Source organism: Podarcis melisellensis (genome assembly GCF_964234715.1).
Source record: "Podarcis melisellensis genome assembly, chromosome: 4".
NCBI classification, from domain to species: Eukaryota; Metazoa; Chordata; class Lepidosauria; order Squamata; family Lacertidae; genus Podarcis; species Podarcis melisellensis.
In genome coordinates this window covers 79,030,226-79,050,199 of record NC_138531.1, presented here as the reverse complement: position 1 = coordinate 79,050,199, position 19,974 = coordinate 79,030,226, and the positions used below count along the sequence as shown (strand labels likewise).

Below are 19,974 nucleotides of genomic sequence, written 5' to 3'. Positions count from 1 at the left end.
TTTAAAGCACCTTACTACCACCAAAGAATGGGGGACGCAGGTGGCGCTGTGGGTTAAAGCCTCAGCGCCTACGACTTGCCGATCGAAAGGTCGGCGGTTCGAATCCCTGCGGCGGGGTGCGCTCCCGCTGCTCGGTCCCAGCGCCTGCCAACCTAGCAGTTCGAAAGCACCCCCGGGTGCAAGTAGATAAATAGGGACCGCTTACCAGCGGGAAGGTAAACGGCGTTTCCGTGTGCGGCTCTGGCTCGCCAGAGCAGCGATGTCACGCTGGCCACGTGACCCAGAAGTGTCTCCGGACAGCGCTGGCCCCTGGCCTCTTAAGTGAGATGGGCGCACAACCCCAGAGTCTGTCAACACTGGCCCGTACGGGCAGGGGTACCTTTACCTTTACCTTACTACCACCAAAGAATACTGGGAACCATAGTTTGTTGTGGGTGCTGGGAATTGTAGCACTGTTGGGGAAACATACACTTCCCAGGGTTCTTTGGGGCAAGCCATGTGCATTTCGTGTATGGCATGGATGTGGTAAGAAAAAGCCCTCTCACGTTTTGCCACCAATCTTGCTTCAAATTGAAATGGCACAGGTAAGAGGGGAGCAAAAGGCAATCTCATCAGATGGGCAGATTCACACAAGAGGAGATGGTCCTTCACACAGCCTGACCCTTGACATTGCTTTAAATGTCAAAATTCACCTTTTGGGGGGGGGAGAGGGGAAGGGAGGAGAGGGGAGGAATCTGTCAATTTCAGTTCTTCACATTTCCTTATCAGTTTGTAATTTATTTAATGAATTTCTCCTAACATACACATTTGCATGCATTTTTGCAAAGCATATCCCCACCCCCCGGGATAATGCATCTGGGTCCGACATTGTGCAGATTTGGTCCGTCATTGTCCAGAAACATGCATTTCTAGGTACACTTTGCCCCAGTGTATGCATTTTTGTATATATTACTTGGCTAGAGAACTGGATCAGAAGATTTGGAGAAGTGTGATTTTTGAAGGGTGACTGGGTTTTGGTTCTCATTTTGTTTCAGAAAGTGAGAATCGAATAGATTCACCTTTAAATGTGAACTGTATCGAATTCTGCCCCTCCCCCCGCATCCTTAGCCTTGATGCACAATAATTTTCACCCTGAGAAGAAACAAACACTTAATAGGTCGCAAGATAGGTGCTTAATTCCTCAACAGAATATTAATTCAGTGCCAAGCAAGGTAAAGGTAAAGGTACCCCTGCCCGTATGGGCCAGTCTTGACAGACTCTAGGGTTGTGCGCTCATCTCACTCTAGAGGCCGGGAGCCGGCGCCGTCCGCAGACACTTCCGGGTCACGTGGCCAACGTGACGAAGCTGCTCTGGCGAGCCGGCACCAGCGCAGCACACGGAACGCCGTTTACCTTCCCGCTGTAAAGCAGTACCTATTTATCTACTTGCACTTTAAAGGTGCTTTCAAACTGCTGGGTGGGCAGGAGCTGGGACCGAAAGACGGGAGCTCACCCCGCCGTGGGGATTCGAACCGCCGACCATACGAACGGCAAGTCCTAGGCTCTGTGGTTTTACCCACAGCGCCACCCGCGTCCCACTAGTTCCTTCTTAGAGGACTTGAAATCAGACAAGTATTGCTAAGGCACTAAAAGATTCTCAGCCAATCTGGACCAGCAAATATTTATTCATTGATGCTACTTAACTCTCTGCGGCTGAAATTCTTGTGCTGATTTTTAATGCTGGGGTTTTTATATGAGGTTTTTAAAAAATTTTTAAAGACTCTCCTCCCTGAAAGAGAGGGGAGTGGTTGTGGGCGGGAGCCCGAGCACCGCCCAGCAGGGGGCGTTGCCCTCTGCCTCCAGCTCACCTGGCTGGCACTCACGCCCCCCCGGTGGCCACCCAACCAGGTGCCGCGGTGGGGGCGTGTTCAGCAGCCTTTTGCTGCAGCGTCAGCCTTTCCCTGGCCTCATTCCTCATCGTCGTCCCGTCACGAGTCACCCACCCTCCACTCCCTTTTAGTTAGGGCTTAGGTCATTGGCCTTGCTATGGACCTTAGGTTGGTCACCCTGGTTGCCCGGGGGGCCTGGTAGGAGTTTTTCCATTTGGCAATAGGCTTTTTGGTTTTTCCGCCTACCTCGTAGCAATCGTCACAACTTTTGTGGTATTGGTGGGTAGGTTAGGCATTGGAATAATGTGTTGTGGTGTGTCGAAGTGCTAGGTGTGGCCATCGCCTATGCCTTCAATTTTTAGGGGTATTCCGTTAAAGGAATCTGGCGGTCGTGTATTCTGTCCGATGCCTGCTTGGCGGGAGGCCATGGCACGACCCACAGTGACAGCAGGGGTGAGCCTATAGTTGGATTAGCATCAACAGGTGATGAACCCCTGGTGAATAAACCCACTTGTTTCAATCCAATGCCTAAGCCAATACCTTTTCATTGCTGTAATCAATAAAGTTGTGGCCTTTTCTAGCCCATTAACCTTATATCACGTGTCCTTGTGTCTTCATTTCACTTTGCGAGGGTCGGGCCCTCGAACCACAATATTGTATTATTTGCACGCTAGCCAGAAAACACTCTTATTGGGTGACATATAAATGCCATTAGCACATAAAATAAAAACAAAATATCCTGGACTATACATCATTCTCATGTTGTAAATTCCATCATAGGAAATGGAGTGAAACAGGCACAAAGGGTGTGGAAGCTGCTATGTGTGCATCTGTGCATTTATTTTATAAACCATCTAAGGCTGCAATAGTAACCTCACCCAGGAGTAAGCCCCATTAAATTCAATGGGATGTAGACATAGTTCAACAGGTAGCAGCTTTCTATGTTCCTATGCAAACATTTTATATGTCAGACGACTTACCTAAAACTGTAACCAAAGCACTCTTATTTGCAGCAAGGTCTTTGGACGAGCAGTTAAAATGTCTGTGACTCTGTGTTTTCATTGGGAAAACAAATGCATATTGCGTCTTAACCCTCTTGGAGTTCAAATTCTTCCTTCCTTCGAGTGACATGCCCTATTTTTTTAAAAAAATAAAAGTTTGTATTTCAGAGATGGTGACATTCATTTGTGGTGTGGAGCTGTGCAAAGCTTCAGAACTACTGAAATCAATAGGAATTTAGCGAGTCACAACAAATGTAGGTCTCATAAGCTTTTCAGCTGAATCAAAAGTCTGGCTCCAACTCAGTATTTTAAAATATATATTACGACATTAATATGGGGCTTCTTTCAGAACCAGAGTTAGGCAAGAGTCTTCAAAATGCCATTAGCAAGCAGGTATTTTGGTAAGAGGCACTGGGAAGTGTTAGAAGTGTGGGAACTCTCCCTGACTGTGGTCCTGAACCTTTGAGACACTTGGAAAGCAGTAAGATTTCTGAACAGCTACACAGGTACAAGAGATACACAGGGGATTTTAAAGTTAGTATTTTTAATATAAGGCTACAGTAAGTGCTGACAGGAAAATGGGTTCCTTTTGGTACCTGAATCAATTGCTTGCTTTCAGAATACCACTTCATTCCAAAGTTATAATCACCAGATACACCACGACATCTTAAAAGCAATAGCTCTCCTGTTTTAAGAAAGAATTCCTGCATAGAGCTTCCTGGTACACTTAGATCTGAAATATAAAAATAATTCCAATAAAATAACAATACCAGCAAATAATAATAATAATAATAATAGTTACTACTACTACTTCTATCCCTTTCCACTTACCAAAGTAGTGCTTAGGGTAGCTAACATCATTCAAAATGCAATAAAATGATCAACAATTAAATGCTAATGTGAAGCAGCAACAGAGCAGATAATTAAAACAGAGTCAGCTTAGAATGCCAAAATCAATGGAAAACGCACCTGAACAAAATTATCTGGCCCTAGTAAAACACTAATAGAATTTTGAATGAACACAAGTGCAACCTCAGAACTAAACACAGCAAGTGTTAGACACACACCTCCATCAACTAGTTTCCAAACCCCAAAGTCATCCTAAGTGCACATTTACATACACACTTGGATCCAAACTGAAGGCAAAGTCTCAGGCTGCTTTTGCTGAAGATAAAGGCAGTGGAAAGTTGAACAGGTTCTAGTGCTTTGCCTTGGTCTGGTGTACATGCCTAGTCGGTAGAGCATGAGGCTCTTAATCTCAGGGTTGTGGGTTAGAGCCCCACATTGGGCATTGCAGCCCAGCATGGCAGCGGGTTGGACTTCATGACCCTCAGGGACCCTTCCAACTCTACAGTTCTATGATTCTATGGAAATAAAACCTGCAGTTCCCAGGGAGGGGCAGAAGAAGGTCTTCATGAGAGTATGGAGGACTGGTTGATGATGATTTTTTTTTTATCAGTCATCAATGTAAATAATACATTATAAGATTCCAGGAAGGAAGGAAGGAAGGAAGGAAGGAAGGAAGGAAGGAAGGAAGGAAGGAAGGAAGGAAGCTAACCAATTATAGAGTGCTTAGTGTCAATACTTAGACTATAAGTGACTTGGAGGAGGAGGAACCATTTTAAATTGTTGCATATATCAGGGCTCCTTTCCCCTCCAACTCATAGTGTCCTGAAGAAGTGTGCCAAAACATTTAAATACAGTGGTACCTCGGGTTAAGAACTTAATTCGTTCTGGAGGTCCATTCTTAACCTGAAACTGTTCTTAACCTGAGGTACCACTTTAGCTAATGGGTCCTCCCGCTGCTGCCGCACCACCGCCACACGATTTCTGTTCTCATCCTGAAGCAAAGTTCTTAACCCAAGGTACTATTTCTGGGTTAGTGGAGTCTGTAACCTGAAGCGTCTGTAAACTGAAGCATCTGTAACTCGAGGTAACACTGTAAATTCTTTTGCTTGAACACTTTAAATAAAAGAGATCCTGCACATGTTTTATTGGCACAGAACATAAACACAAACCATTCAACAAAAAACATGACATTATTTTCACAGTTCACATAGAAATACGGGCTGGATGCCAGGGACTGAACCAGGGACCTTCCCCGTGCAAAGAATGTTCTTCTCTTCTTGCCCTTCCCCAATTGAAGAGAAACAATGCCAGGCAACACTTTGAACGGGTAAGGCTGCAATTTCACCCTATCAATTGGCAGCGTCACGTTTTATGCCCGTCATAATCCGTGACTGGAATGGAAGTATAAAAGCTGATTTGGGTGGTGCATTGGCTATGCTTCGCAAAACCAAGAACTGAGAATCTTACGGGAGGTGAGAGATCAAATCGATTTAACAAGAAAGGATCACAGTTAAACCACAATGATCCTTAGACTGCCCAAACTTGTACTTGATTATATTTCTGCAGGCATTTTTCTTTCACTGACAAAAAGAGAAACCCTGTGCAGCAGGGATGGCAAACCTGTAGCCTTCTAGATGTTGCTGGTCTGCAGCATCCCACCATTCTTGATCCCTGACCACACTGGATGAGGTTGAGGGGAGTCAGAGTTCAACAGCAGGTTTCCCATCCTTTCTGTTCATAAGGAATTATTGATGGCAAACCCTCCACAAACCTGTCTAATGAAACATTCCCTCTGCTATGCAAGCGTATGGAAGACCACACTGGGTCTTATTAAAGAAGTGGTACTGTTAGCATGAATAAAGGGGCTAAAGAGTCCAAACCCATAAATTCATTTGTATCTTTACCTATTGTATAGAGTTCGGTACAGACTTTTCCAAACTCGTTAACTGCACAACACCACACATGTTGTCGAAAGAGCAATTCGTTGTCTCGTAATTTCAGCTGAACCTGTTGTATTCCATCTATGTCTTCACTTTGGGCAGCCTTAGAACTTCTGCAGCTATAAAACAGAATGACAAAAGGCCACGTGTTCAGAGCCAATAACACTGCTGTCGTTACGACTCAAGAATGACTCAAGGGGACTCCACATACGGGCTCCTGCTGGCCCAAACTGCAAAAGCCTCCTGCGAAATCTGGAGCGGGTCTTTGGCATTTTGGTGCAGAATGAGATTCTAAGAGAAGGGTGGTTCAAAACAGGATTCTGTATTTTTCTTCAATCTGTATGCTGCTCACATTTTAGAAGTAGTGAGGCACTTGCTAAAACATTGGTTCCTCTCACTACATATACATATTTGATTTCAGAATGGGGTTTTGCGGGGGGGGGGGGAGGAAAGGGGGCAGGAAGCTTGCAACTTCAGTGGCTGGACATGAAATTCTACAGAACAAAAGGAGAATCAGATTACTGTATTTTCCCTTTTATACAGTCTATCAATCGTGCATGTTTTTGGTGCATATGCAGTCTTATCTCAGTAGGAAGATGTCCATTCTGAATGTAGAGTTGAAAGGAAAAGAAAAGAAACCATGACAGGTTGGTAGCAAAACAGGTGACCTACCTTTCATCAGGGATCTTGCAAGAAAACCATTCAAAATTTGGTTTAGGATATCCTTCTGATTGGCAGCTAACTTCTCGCTGCTTATTTAGTATAAAATGTGGCTTTCTTGGGCTTTCTATTGAAAATAATGCAAGAATTCCTTATCATTTATTTATTCATGGAAGTATTTTACTTTTATTATTTATAGTCAATCAATCAATCAATCAATCAATCAATCAATTGTTCATTTATCAGAGCACTAGCCACCTTGTACCCAGTGTTGGTCAGGAACTCTAAGAAGTCCCCCCCTCAAAAAAAAACCAGTGCAGTTTTTATATCAATGGTTGAAATCAATGCAGTTTGGAATGGTTCAGCCCACCATCTTGTTTCAAAATGGCACCTAGTTATATACAAACTTAGAAGGTGATCTCAAGAACCATCATGGAAAATTTGGTCTTGATGGCTTATGATTCATCCAAAGCAGAAGAAACAAACACATTTCACAAGGGAGAGAGAGAGAGAGAAAGTGCATTGTTTGTCAATATTTTTACAAAGCTCTATCAACCAAATTCACGTGAATAACGTTTCTGCACTGGCTGTATACTGAGATGCTGAAGTTATTTAGCTGTTTTCACAAAAGGGCTAGACATTTTGTTCATGTAAAGGGTTCTATGTTGTCTCTCTCTAGTCAGGTCCTCCTCTTCTTCCTCCTCCTCTCCACAGCCAGCAAAGCACCCTTTCCTGCAGGTAGGGGCTCAGACTCAGAGGCAGAGAGGCTGTGCCTCCGCATCTGAGCCCCACACTGAAAGGGGTGCCTCACTCGCTGGCTGCGGAAGGTAGAGCTCAACTGCTTTTCTCTCAGAGGCAGTGCTGCTGTTACCTGCTGGCTTTTCTCATTGACTTTGTGGGTGCCCAGCCCACACAATTTTATTGTTGTGGGTTCCCAAGCACACATGGCCCCCAAGAGTTGGCTCCTATGATTCCCAGCAACCCTTAACAAACTACCATTCCCAGAATTCTTGGGGGGAAGCCATGGCTATTAAAGTGGTATAAGAGTGTTTTAAATTCATGTTGTCTATGTAACTCCTCTCTCGCATTTTCTACTCCCCTTCTCCAACAAAGAGACAAACATCTCTTTGTAAAAGGAATTATAGAGAGGATTGTAGTAGCTTCACAGTCCCCTATATTTTTGAACCATTTTCCCTTTAAAAGCTGTTGGGAATTCTGAAGAAAATTTTCACATAAGAGAAAGCGAATAACAACAACAACAACAACAACAACAACAACAACAACAACAACAACAACAACAACAACATTATATTATTTATACCCCGCCCATCTGACTGGGTCTCCCCAGCCACTCTGGGTGGCTTCCAACCAAATATAAAAAATAATACAGAGTCTGACATTAAATACTTCTCTAAACAGGGTGTCTTTTAAAAGTAAAATAGTTGTTTATTGCCTTGACTATTCCTTGCACCTAGTTTCAATCCCACTTCAACCCCACCCTCAGCAAAACAGGGAATTGTCTTCCCTGCATTTCTTTTTAAATATGAAGGGCAAATGTTGATCAATACTCTTAAACTTCCCATCTGCTCAAAGCAGGAAGCTTAGAAGAGTCGCAACACATCAGGTTGATACTTAAGGGGGAATAAATAAAAATCCAGCCACCATTGAAAAATGTAATTGATCCTGAGCAGCTCAGAGCTTTTTCCTGAGAGGGATGATGTACCCTTGCTTGAAATGAGATGAGTGACGTGGGAAAAATAGCACACAATACCAGAACCGAAAGAGGGAGGGGAAGATATTCAAATAAGGAATGGGAAAATCCCTGCAGGGGGAAGAATCCAACATGTTTTGCTGTTTCAAAGTTAGGCATACATCATACATGGACCCGTTCCTGCCCTATCATCCTTCATCAAGTTGTGATCAAGCCATTCCTTTGTCTCCATGTCATACTTACTTTTTATATGAATTGTAAATGTCACCCTGTAATTATCAGTTTTGGTTTTAATGGACAGCGTGTGGTTTCCAGCCTGGGTTTCTCTAATTTTTGGAAACTTCTTTGAAACAACATGCCTATGCAATAGGGGGAAAGCATCCATTAAAAAAACAAAAAAACAACTTCATGTGAAAGTAAAAGGAAGCAGAACAAATTGACAACAAAAACAACACCAAGCAAGCAAGCAGGCAGGCAAGCAAAACCTGTGGTTGGGACCAGACTAAACCATCATACTAATCATTCTGTGGAGAAAGGCCTTAGCCAAATTGGAAAAGGGCCATAGCTCAATGGTAGAAAGTCTGCTTTGCATGCAGAAGGTCTCAGGTTCAAGGCTTCTTCGGAGGATTATCAAAGTACTTATTGCACCGGGATCCTTTTAAATTCCCCTGCAACTCAAATATGTGATGGCTGTTGTCTCATCGCAAGCGAGACCGTATGTCTAGATTCAGTAACTATTGTTGAATATTGTAAACTGGACGGGCTTCGCTCTGAATGTGTGGTTGCAGGTGCCCACCCCACCTGTTGTTTCTGACTTCTAGCAAATAAGTGAAGAGTGCTAAACTGCCCTTTCCTAAGAAAGAAGCTCTGTCCAGAATGACAGAAGTGAACCTCTTTCAGTGGAATCTAAAGTGAGTGGGTGGCATTCTAATAAATTTTACTCAGAATTGAAATGTTTGAACGTGGCTAAACTACATCCCTTCAGTTCAATGGGTATGCCCTGAGTAAAGCTTAGCTCTTTGTATTTAACTGAGGTGAATTTAATTGGTAGGTTTAAAGATTAAATCTGTGTGTCAATGTAGGAACATATAAGTATTTGAGAAAACACTACACTTTGTGTACTTGTGGCTTTTGACCCAGCTATTCCTTCTGCTGAAGAGGCAAGTCACTGCGAATTGCCTCTTCAGTAGTGAGAACAGTTAAGGCAAAAACGACAAGTAAAGTTCTGGCTCCTCATATAATCTTCCCCCAGATGCTCAGCACTTTTCTGAACCAGAGCAAATAATAGGAAATTCTATCACAATCGTCACCCAATGTATCTCTTTGCTTACCTGTTCTCCAAATCCAGAGAGGAATTACAGTTATTCTGGTTCTCTTTAAAAAACCAAAGACAGGTGATGTTCTCTGAAATATTTACTATTGCTTTAATTTCAACATTTTCAAGCACACCAACTTCGAAATCTGTTGCTGCTTCATAGATATTCTTGCTGCTTTGATAATACAGGGAACACTTGTGGTCTTCTTGGGTCTGTATTGCATGAGATGGAAAGACATATTTTACCACACTGGTCTTTTTTAAGATCTCTGCTTTATTTATTTTATTTAAGGATTTATTCACCACTTTCAAACAAATGTTTCCGAAGCAATGTACACCATCACACACACACACACACACACACAAACACACACACACACACACACACACTGTATATAATGTATACATAGCAGCCTAGAAACTGATCTTAAAAGCATTTAACATAATGTATACATAGCAGTCTAGAAACTGATCTTAAAAGCATTTAACTACAGTGGTACCTCGGGATAAGTACTTATCGGGATAAGTACTTATTCCGGAGGTCCGTTCTTAACCTGAAACAGTTCTTAACCTGAAGCACCACTTTAGCTAATGGGGCCTCCTGTTGCCGCCGCACCGCCGGAGTCCAATTTCTGTTCTTATCCTGAAGCAAAGTTCTTAACCTGAAGCACTATTTCTGGGTTAGCGGAGTGTGTAACCTGAAGCGTATGTAACCTGAAGCGTATGTAACCTGAGGTACCACTGTATAATATTTCAAATATAGAAGAGTCACTCTTCAGGGAAAGCCCTATTAGAAACATACATTTGGAAAAGAGCCAATTGCTAGGCCTTAGATAAAGTTCATTAAGAAGCTGATTCCATAGAGCTGGTTCTTCAGATACTGATGGGCTCATAGATGCTAAGGATCTCTTGGCTTATTTATTTATTTATTTATTTATTTATTTATTTGACATTTCATTCCTAGCTCCTACACAGAATGCCTCCCTGAGTTTCACCTGCCTAAGTGTAAATAACAAACACAGGTGAACATTCTTTTCTGACATCATTAGATATGAAGAGCTGCCCACCTAAGTGGGTAAGAGCCAACGACAGAGTACACACTTTGCATGCAGGTTGCAGGTTCTGTCCTGGCATTTTCATTTAAAACTGGGATGGGGAACCTGTGGCCCTCCAGATATCGCTGGACGGCAGCTCCCAATATCCTGGACCATTAGGCCATGTTGACTGGGGCTGATGGGAGTTGGGAGTCTAGCAACATATATCCAGATATGTAGACATTAACATGTGTTTTATTCTGTTTTTAGGTTACTGCTAGTCTTACATAGCTTTGAATATTTAAAAGACCTGCTTTGAGGTGCCTTTGGTAATTGCAATGGTTTTATTTTATTTTTGTAAACCATGATGAAGTTTATTATATGAAATGAAATAATGAAATCTGAAGGGCCAGATTCCTCAAACCTAAATTAGAAGAATATTGTATGTTTCTAACACAGCATACATTTAAAACACATTTAAAGTTCAGCTGGCACCAAAAAACTAGTGAAGCAGGTACCACCTGAGCCTCTCTAGGGAAAGAATCTCACAAACTGCAATCTATCTCCCTTCTGAAGTTGGTGGGACCGGAGCAAGGTCATTGATGGTGGTCTTCACTAACCACACAGGTTCATATCCTTTTTACCTCATGAGAAGGTGAAGATTCCAATGATTCTGACATTATATTGTTTCGCTTGATTAAAAGGCATGTAATCTCTGGTGCACCAAGGCCAATCACAGCCGTGGATACCAGTGTAAGAATCAGAGCTGAAAGTAAAAAAAGGGAAATGGAGGCCATTGTTATGAGCAGGAAATTGAGGATAATTGTACAAGGACAATACGATCAATAAAAGAACATCACAAAATGCAGAACCAGCATTAAGCATTAGCCAAAAGCGTAAACACAATCCAGCATAAAATTAATAAAAAAAGCAACCTTAAAATAGCAAAGGTACAGCTATTAGTTCTGCTAATCCTGTTGCCCTCCATAAATTAGAGGGCTGTCGAATGTCTGGAACAGGGAGCCTTTCCACCTGTCGAGTTCTCAGTATGATTTGGAACCCTGATCTTCCAGGTATCTAAACTGTCCCCTCTTCTAAGGTGAATTGGAACAGCCACTGCCTTATTCTCCTGACTCCCTTGGAAGGTGGTGGGTTCTCCTTCACTCAAGGTTTTTAAACAGAGGTTGGATGGACATCTGCCAGGGATTCTTCAGTTGCAATTCCTGCCTTGAAGGAGGTTGAACCAGATGATCCTTGGGGTCCCTTCCAGCAATTCTACGGTTCTATTATTAATATTTAGATGCATTTATAGCCTGCCATTTTACAATGAGAATCACGTACACACACACACACACACACACACACACACACTCTTAAATCAACATAAACAATCTTGTTTAAAAAGCTTAAAAGAGTAAAGGTGGGGAAAGCGTAAAACAATTCAAGAGACAATTCTGTAAAGGTTCGCTGCCTGTTCCAGTGTAACCTGCAATGGCATTGAGTCGCTGGTACAAGATCAATGCAATATGACCTGACTGGTGTTGTGAACTGCCCTGTGATCTTTGGGTGAAGGGTGGTATACAAATTTAATAAAGGAGGAAGAGGAGGAGGATAGGCTTGAAGGTGGTGTACTGGTTGGACGAGGACCAGGAATACCAGGATTCAACCCTCCACTCAGTCATAAAACTCATTGGGTGACCTTACGCCAGTCACTACCTCTCTGTCTAACCTACCTCACAGGGTTGGTTTGAGTTAAAAGGCGGGGAGCATGTACACCACATTGAACTCCTGAGACTGAAAGGGAGGTATAGATGTAATGAATAAATAGTTAATGTTTCCCAGAAAATGAAAATAAAGTCGTGCCTGTTTTGTACTCAGTTTGAGGTACAGTATATTTATTTACCCGCAGTACACTTACCTGTGGTTTAAAGCCACATCCTAATCCAAAGGATAAAAATGACACATAAGGAACATGGAAAAGTGAAGTAAAAATAAGGAAGTAACCGCAGATAAAGTGCTCTGCATTTGGTTTTGACCGACTCAAACGGGCTTACAGTTCTACTTATTCGAACCTAAAGCGTTTTTCTTCTAATGTCAGTGCTGCTCAGAGTAGACTGAAATTAACAGACATGACTAATATTCCTATACCATTAAAGCATATCAAAGCAATTTACAACTTTAAAAGGATAAAAACTATACAATAAAAGCATTCTAAAAAATAAAAACAATTTAAAAGCAAGCAAGTTTGTTGTTGTCATTGTCATTTTAAGAATCAACAAACCATTGTAGAAGATGCACTCTTAATTGCCTGCACAGGCCTGGCAGAATAAAAAAAAAAAAGTTTTCAGCAGTTGATTAAAAGCTGGCACAGAAAACATTAATTTTGGTCCATTAATGTCACTCTGAGTATGATTTAGGTGACTACAACCCCAATAAAAACTCATTCAAACAACCTGGGCCGTTTTAAATACTCTGCATTCTTGTCAGACCTTCTTGAGATAGCTGGGCAAGGCATAAGGACCAAAACTGAAGCAACAACACAACAACTAAATAGTAATCTAATATAATGGAATGCTTTAAGAGCCAGCCCTATCATTAGGCTAAGTGAGCCGTCTACCTCAGGCGGTGGATGCTAAGCTATCGTAAGTCCAGTAGCTTGTAGTCCTGGGCTGGAGGTCCAAGAGGCAATGCCTTCCTTCTCCACAGCATTAATGCTTTCCTAGTTGGGCACCTTCAAGCTTTGCTGCCCCCCCGACACTCAAGCTGGGAAGTGCCTTTGCTCTGACCCCCTCAACCTTTCTGAGTGGTGGGTGGAAATTCATTTTTTAAATGAATGCATTCTGCACACAACCACATCTTGCCCATATCCTCGCCCCCTTTTGTGAAACTCAAAAGTTTGTTTCTGCCTCGCTGTGAAACTCAACTCCTTCTGTTCTCATTTATTCATGGCGATATTCTTCCTTTGCATCTGTTTGGAGCAGCTTTCCATACAAACTCTGCTTGCCTCTGACATCTTCTCCATGCTTTTAGGCGCCTGCTGTTTATAGTTGCCTCCACTTCCCCCGATGGCCCACCCACCCTGAGGCAAATTATGCCAGAAAACACAATGATGCCCATTGACCTCATGGTCGGTGTTGCAAACGCCATTTCCATTGTGCACCAGAGCTATTGGGCAAAGCAGACCCTGTCTCTTTGGAAATGCCCCTTTAGCTGGCAGAAAGCCAGAGGGCAGGGAAGAGTTGTGCAAGTGTGGGCGTATGATTTGTGTGTGGCTGAAGCAGCTCTAGTGTTGGATCTTAGTAGGAGAGAGTGGACTGATTAAAAGAAGAACGGCTGGGGATTAGGAATAATAAGAACACATAATCCAGAGGGAGGAAGGCAGCACAAACACAGAGGAAGGAAAACACAGAAACAGCTCTGTTTCAGCTCTTCAGCTTCCTTTTCCTATCTGTATTTTTTAATTATGATTTAATTATCTATAAAATGATAACAAGCCACCACTGAAATGAAACAAAAGACTTACAATGAAAATTAGATTTTTTATTTTATTTTAAAAAGAGAATTTTATTGGGGTGGAGGGGGAGTCCCAAGTAGGGTTGGGAGAGAAATTTGATTCAGTTAGCATATAAAACTGGATTTATCCAATCTACACTTTCTGAGTGCTTCAGACTGCGAAGCTGATGCTAATTCTGACCTCTTTGAATCAAGCTGCTTTCACAAAATATGCAGTTCAACCTATAATCAAACTCACTTTGCATGGTTTCATCATGGAATTTGTTGCAGACATGAGAAGTGAAACTCAGCAATCCTTCAAAATTTGCACTTATGTGAATTTTGCAATGCTGTTCTCCGACCAAACTATGTTTCCAAATATACATATATTAGAGGAAAGTATGCATAAATAGGAACGTGAATGTGTACATTAGTCAAAACCGCATAGATAAATGTGTTTATTAGGTAAATGTCTCACTAAGGTGCTAATGTTCATGAGGATTTTTCATACACACAAGTTGCTGAAAATGTGGAGAACCAAATTGGACACTGGAAAAATGAGAAATTGAGAGAACCAAAACTGACAGATCCTTCCATCCCTAGACCCAAAACAAAACTACTGGGAAGACAGTATCTAAGGCAGGGGTGGGAAACCTGTAGTCCTCCAGGTGTTGGACTTCAACTCCCAGCAGCCCCCACAAGCACAATCAATGGTCAGGACTGATGGGAGTTGCAGTTCAGCAATGCCTCTGGAGGGCTACCAGTTCCCCAAACCCTGGCTTAAGTTCATGGGAAGACATCTGGTTAGAAATAACAAAAACAAGGAAGCAGAAATCTTAAAAAAGAGAAGATGAACACGAATCAGGAGAAGAAGTGTGCAGTTGCAAGTAGATGGTATGGAAGTGATCGCGGACAAAACAAATAATAGCACTAAGAAGAATGAGATAAAGAGAGAAGATGACTCAGGACAGATCCTTGAGGAGCTTCAGATGGAAAGTGGCGGACCGCAGGGAGAAGGATTACCACTGACAGATAAAGAAAGTAGACAGTAAGGAAGACAAGAAACTAAGAAAGCATGTTGTCAGTCAACACCCAAGAATAGAATGATCAATGGTATTGAAAGATGTCACAGAAAAGGCTACCGGAAAATTGGTTCTGTGATCTACGAATGCACAAGACTACGCCACATTCCCGGCACTGAGTCTCTGTTTCCAGTATGCAGGCTGCAGGTGTTGTACTGCCCTGGACAGAAATAAGGGTTCATTTGGCAGAAAGATATATACAGCAACAAGTGCATTTTTCAATTTTGGTACGGCACACAATGATCTTTCAAACCGCGATTGCATGTTGGGGTGGAGTTGAGGAGGCAGTGATAAAGTTGCTATGAAGTTATTCTAGCAGCCAGAGGCAAGAATTTTTTTTTTTTAAAAAGGAGGCCCTGCCTTAGGTTATGAAGTGGCTGCAAAGTTTCAAGACTTTGATGCATGATTTCATTATGCCAGTTTTTAATTTTTCCAGTTTCAGGTTATGGATATTCCTTCCCTCGTCTTGTTGTCATGTGACCTGCAACTAAGCCATGGTTTGCCTTAGGATTAAGTCCAAACTTGATCTCCAAACTACTAACAATGAGCAGTAGGCTCATTGGCTGACTGCTTTTGGTTTGTTTATGGGAAGAGCAGTGGGAGCAAGGGGACGAGTGAAACCTTTTGCTCTGAGCAACCAAATTCTTGCTCGTTTATTCTTAGTCATGGCTTGGCTTAGCATTCTGTGCAAAATGGGCAGCAGAATACAATGAGGAATAGAATCTTGCAAGGGCAAACAGGTGTTTATTGTTGCCTCAACAACAGACTGAGAGATTTTCAAATTGGCCATAGCTCCTGATCTAATCATATTTCCTATCTTATCTTAACTGTCTACTCTGAATGTGGAATAGTGCTGAACATAGCACTGTCCAATCCCTAGATAAATAAATCTAGGTCAAAGGTTATTCTGAAATTGTTAAGTAAGGTACCTGATGGTGATGTTCAAGCAAAAATTACATATTGGTTGTTTGATTCTGACACATTCCTGACAGAGTTACGAGATTTGTAGTGGCAACCCAAAAGCTGAGGAGAAACGTTGTTGAGGCTAATATGGTAAATTGCAATGATTTAGCACAAAAAAACTGGATGCTTTTAAATGTATTAGCCTTCTTAACCATTTGTATTTTAATATATATCTATTGCTTTGTTCTTTTTTAACCTTTCGTAGATTGTATTTATGAGAGAGAGAGAGAGAGAGATATTCTGGTATACACTGTTCTTCAATATTGTATCAATGTATAGTATAGTATAGTATAGTATAGTATAGTATAGTATAGTATGGTATGGTATGGTATGGTATGGTATGGTATGGTATGGTATGGTATGGTATGGTATAGTATAGTATAGTATAGTATAGTATAGTATAGTATAGTATAGTATAGTATAGTATAGTATAGTATAGTATAATTATGTGGTTGATATAACTATGATGGTTAAAATAACCACAACAAATAGAATAATGGTGCAATAGACCTCAAATGCATCATGCTAACGCAGAAAAAGAAGCAGGACATAAATAGTTTAAAATCAAACACACAATCTAAGCAACACAAGTTGCAAGCTTATGAGTTATGAATATGGGAAATGGAAAAACCAGTTTAAGCCCTCTATGCACAGCAAGCCCAATACTTTTGTATATATTATGTGCTAAATTCAATCTGAAGTCTAGACTAAGCAAGCATGGCATTGTAATCATGGAGTGCTTCATACTGCAGAGCTGATGCAATCCCCATGCTAATTCTGACCTCTTTGAATCAAGACGCTTTCACAAAATATGCAAAATATGCTGTTCAACCCATAATCAAACTCGCTTTGCATGGTTTCATCATGGAATTTGCTGCAGACATGACAGTCTCAAGCCTTTGATCATCTCCGCTGAACTTAATGTAGCTCTCCAGGTCGGCATCCAGCTACACTGTTTTGTTACTTCCTCAAATGCAAATGTTGGAATCCAGTTTTCTAATGAAAGGGTAGAATTTCAACAAAAGCTATCTCATGCTTCCAGAAGGACTTCATGTACAGCATAAAGACTTCTTATTTTTAACCTTCAGTGGCGTAATGCAAGCTTCATAGGCTCAGTCCACTGTGAAGTTTGCATGCACATAAATGGGAGCACAGTACTGCCCTTGAGTACTCATTCACTTCAATGGGACTCATTCACTTCCATGGGACTTGCGCAGCAGAACCTTCCACTAGTACTGCACCTTTCATTTGTTTGTTACAAAAGTGCATTGAAATACAGTGTCAACTAGCCCTGAACTTTCAAGACACAAACAAAAACTGTTTGCAGACTCGATCTGGACACCAAGCTCTAGATTGAGGTAAGAAAATTACCATTCCCTCCTCTTTTTAAAATATATTTTAAAAAACAGTTCATTGTGCATATGAGCACCTCATAATGCTTGCTTACAAAAGACAAATACAGTGTTACCTCGGGTTATAAACTAAATTTGTTCTGGAGGTCCGTTCTTAACCTGAAACTGTTCTTAACCTGAAGCACCACTTTAGCTAATGGGGCCTCCCGCTGCCACCGTACCGCCGGAGCCCAATTTCTGTTCTCATCCTGAGGCAAAGTTCTTAACCTGAGGTACTATTTCTGGGTTAGCGGAGTCTGTAACCTGAAGCGTCTGTAACCTGAGGTACCACTCTACCAGCACAATTCTCTGAGAAACAATGGGTGGCAATTTGTACGTAGGGTCCAAAACAGTCTATTTTCAATATAGACTGGTATTTGATATAGGAGTGCTAACTGAAATATACTAACTGAAATAATTCTCAATAACCTTCTCAAATTTTGGATTTCCTTGTCACAATACTTCTAATTTGTATTCTTCCCCTATAATTTTATTCTTAGCATTCCAGTTACGAGCACTGCTGGATATAGACACCTCATCTGTGTGTAAGAGAAGAGATAACAGCCATAAATCTGGTAGATCGACACATTTATTTTATTTATATTCCATCTCTTGTCTTTCAAGAAGCTCTGGGTTGTATACTTGATATTGCCAGCTGGGTCTGCTTTGCTTCAGCAAAAATGCCATAGTTACATTTTTGAAGTATTTATATCCTGTTTTTTTCAAATGCCTCAACAAGACTTATAAAAATAAACACTAACAATTGTTATTACTTTTTATTAAATTTGTATACTGCTTTTCATCTGTAGATCTCATAGCATAAAAATGCAAGATAAAAGCATAAAATACATAATAAAAAACAAGAGAAAAACAAAACCAATAACGCCCTCCCCTCCCACACATTTAAAAGAGGATAGGATATTTGCTGTAGTTTTTCTTAAAGTAGCTTGCAAAGTTAAATTGAAGTAAAGCAAAATCTGAAAATGCTTTATGTGTGTTTTTAATAAAAAGGTCAGACTTTAATTCTGAAATCTTTGCAAATGTTGATTGTTAAGTATGAGATCTAATTTTAAATTAATATCCTCTAAGTTTTAAGGCATATGATTTGGTCTTAGTCACCAACAAACATCCCTGGCTTAGTCACCACTTCTCCAATACATCACCAGAAGAAAGAATCGACTAGGGCTGTATGGCTCCCACCCATTCTGCCTGATGCCTGCCTCTCTTTCCTGCCCAAGCCCTCCACCCCACCACGTCAACAACTCCAGATAGCTCCAGATGGCCTTATCCATGGCCTTACTCCACCCATCTTAGGTAAAGCCTTTGTTGTTGTTTAGTCGTTTAGTCGTGTCCGACTCTTCATGACCCCATGGACCAGAGCATGCCAGGCACTCCTGTCTTCCACTGCCTCCTGCAGTCTCCTCCAGCACCATAATTCAAAGAGTCTCCTCCAGCACCATAATTCAAAAGCATCAATTCTTCGGTGATCAGCCTTCTTTATGGTCCCGCTCTCACTTCCATACATCACTACTGGGAAAACCATAGCTTTAACTGTTTGAACCTTTGACGGCAAGGTGATGTCTCTGCTTTTTAAGATGCTGTCTAGGTTTGAGGTAAAGCCTTAGATCCCCCAAATCAGCCCAATGCGGCTCGGGCTCTTGCCAAATCTGATGCACAGCCCTAGAAGCTGCCTCTACAGAATGGAACTACACCTCCTGCATTTATTGCTTGAAGAGGGTGTCCTTCTCTATCTATCGATCAATTCTCCCCAGAGATGGGGGCACATTACAAGTGCCTTACGATATAGCAGCAGGTTTGTCCAGAAGTGCCTAGGCTTTCACCCTGGGGAGGTCACTTTGCTGATGCTAACCAAATGCCAACAACAATTTCAGCAGTAAAATACTTAATCTCAGTAGTGCAGATGCACTAAAGCAGGAATGGGAAACTGAATCCAGGTAGCAGGCTGGATCCTAATCTCTCCCACCCCCATGGGCCAAGCCTGGCAGGTGCGCAGAGCTGCTCACCTGTCAATCACCTGATATCAAAATGGTGTCAGGTAATCCATTTCCCTGTTGTCTTTGTCCATGGAGCTGAGGCTCCAATACTTTGGCCACCTCATGAGATGAGAAGACTCCCTGGAAAAGACCCTGATGTTGGGAAAGATTGAGGGCACAAGAAGAAGGGGGCAACAGAGGACAAGATGGTTGGACAGTGTTCTCGAAGCTACAAACATGAGTTTGACCAAACTGCAGGAGGCAGTGGAAGACAGGAGTGCCTGGCGTGCTCTGGTCCATGGGGTCATGAAGAGTCAGACACGACTAAACAACAACAACAACAATCCATTTCCCCAGGCAGACTGTGAGTACCAACAATGAGATGATACACAGTGTTCGCAAACCCTCTTTCGGCACATTACCTGCCCTACATTTGTCATCCTATATGACATCAGGTGGACGGCAGGTTGACGTGGCTTGGCTGAAGTGGCCTCATGGGTCAAAGAGGGAGAACTGATGGACCTAAATAGGCCCACAGGCTGAAGGTTCCCCACCATTGCACTAAAGTGGAAAAGGAATTGTTTTCAGTCAACAGTGTGGACGGTACATAACCGCAGTACTTAATTGCCAAAGTTACTGCTGTTGTTTAAGAGGGAGGTCAGATGTCCCATAAA

At 41.9% G+C, this 19,974-nt stretch overlaps 1 protein-coding gene across 2 annotated transcripts in view; it reads right to left on the bottom strand.

Annotated features, from left to right (window-relative positions):
* Window positions 1-19,974, bottom strand: part of FLT3 (fms related receptor tyrosine kinase 3) — a 58,631-nt gene that overhangs the window by 30,486 nt on the left and 8,171 nt on the right. For both annotated transcript variants that reach the window (XM_081909346.1, XM_081909345.1), the window contains exons 2-8: window positions 11,023-11,144; window positions 9,361-9,557; window positions 8,273-8,388; window positions 6,331-6,445; window positions 5,623-5,777; window positions 3,466-3,602; window positions 2,849-3,002 (exon numbers count right to left, since the gene is read on the bottom strand). In XM_081909346.1, the coding sequence (XP_081765472.1) occupies window positions 2,849-3,002; window positions 3,466-3,602; window positions 5,623-5,777; window positions 6,331-6,445; window positions 8,273-8,388; window positions 9,361-9,557; window positions 11,023-11,144 (996 nt within the window). The remainder of the gene's footprint in view (window positions 1-2,848; window positions 3,003-3,465; window positions 3,603-5,622; window positions 5,778-6,330; window positions 6,446-8,272; window positions 8,389-9,360; window positions 9,558-11,022; window positions 11,145-19,974) is intronic.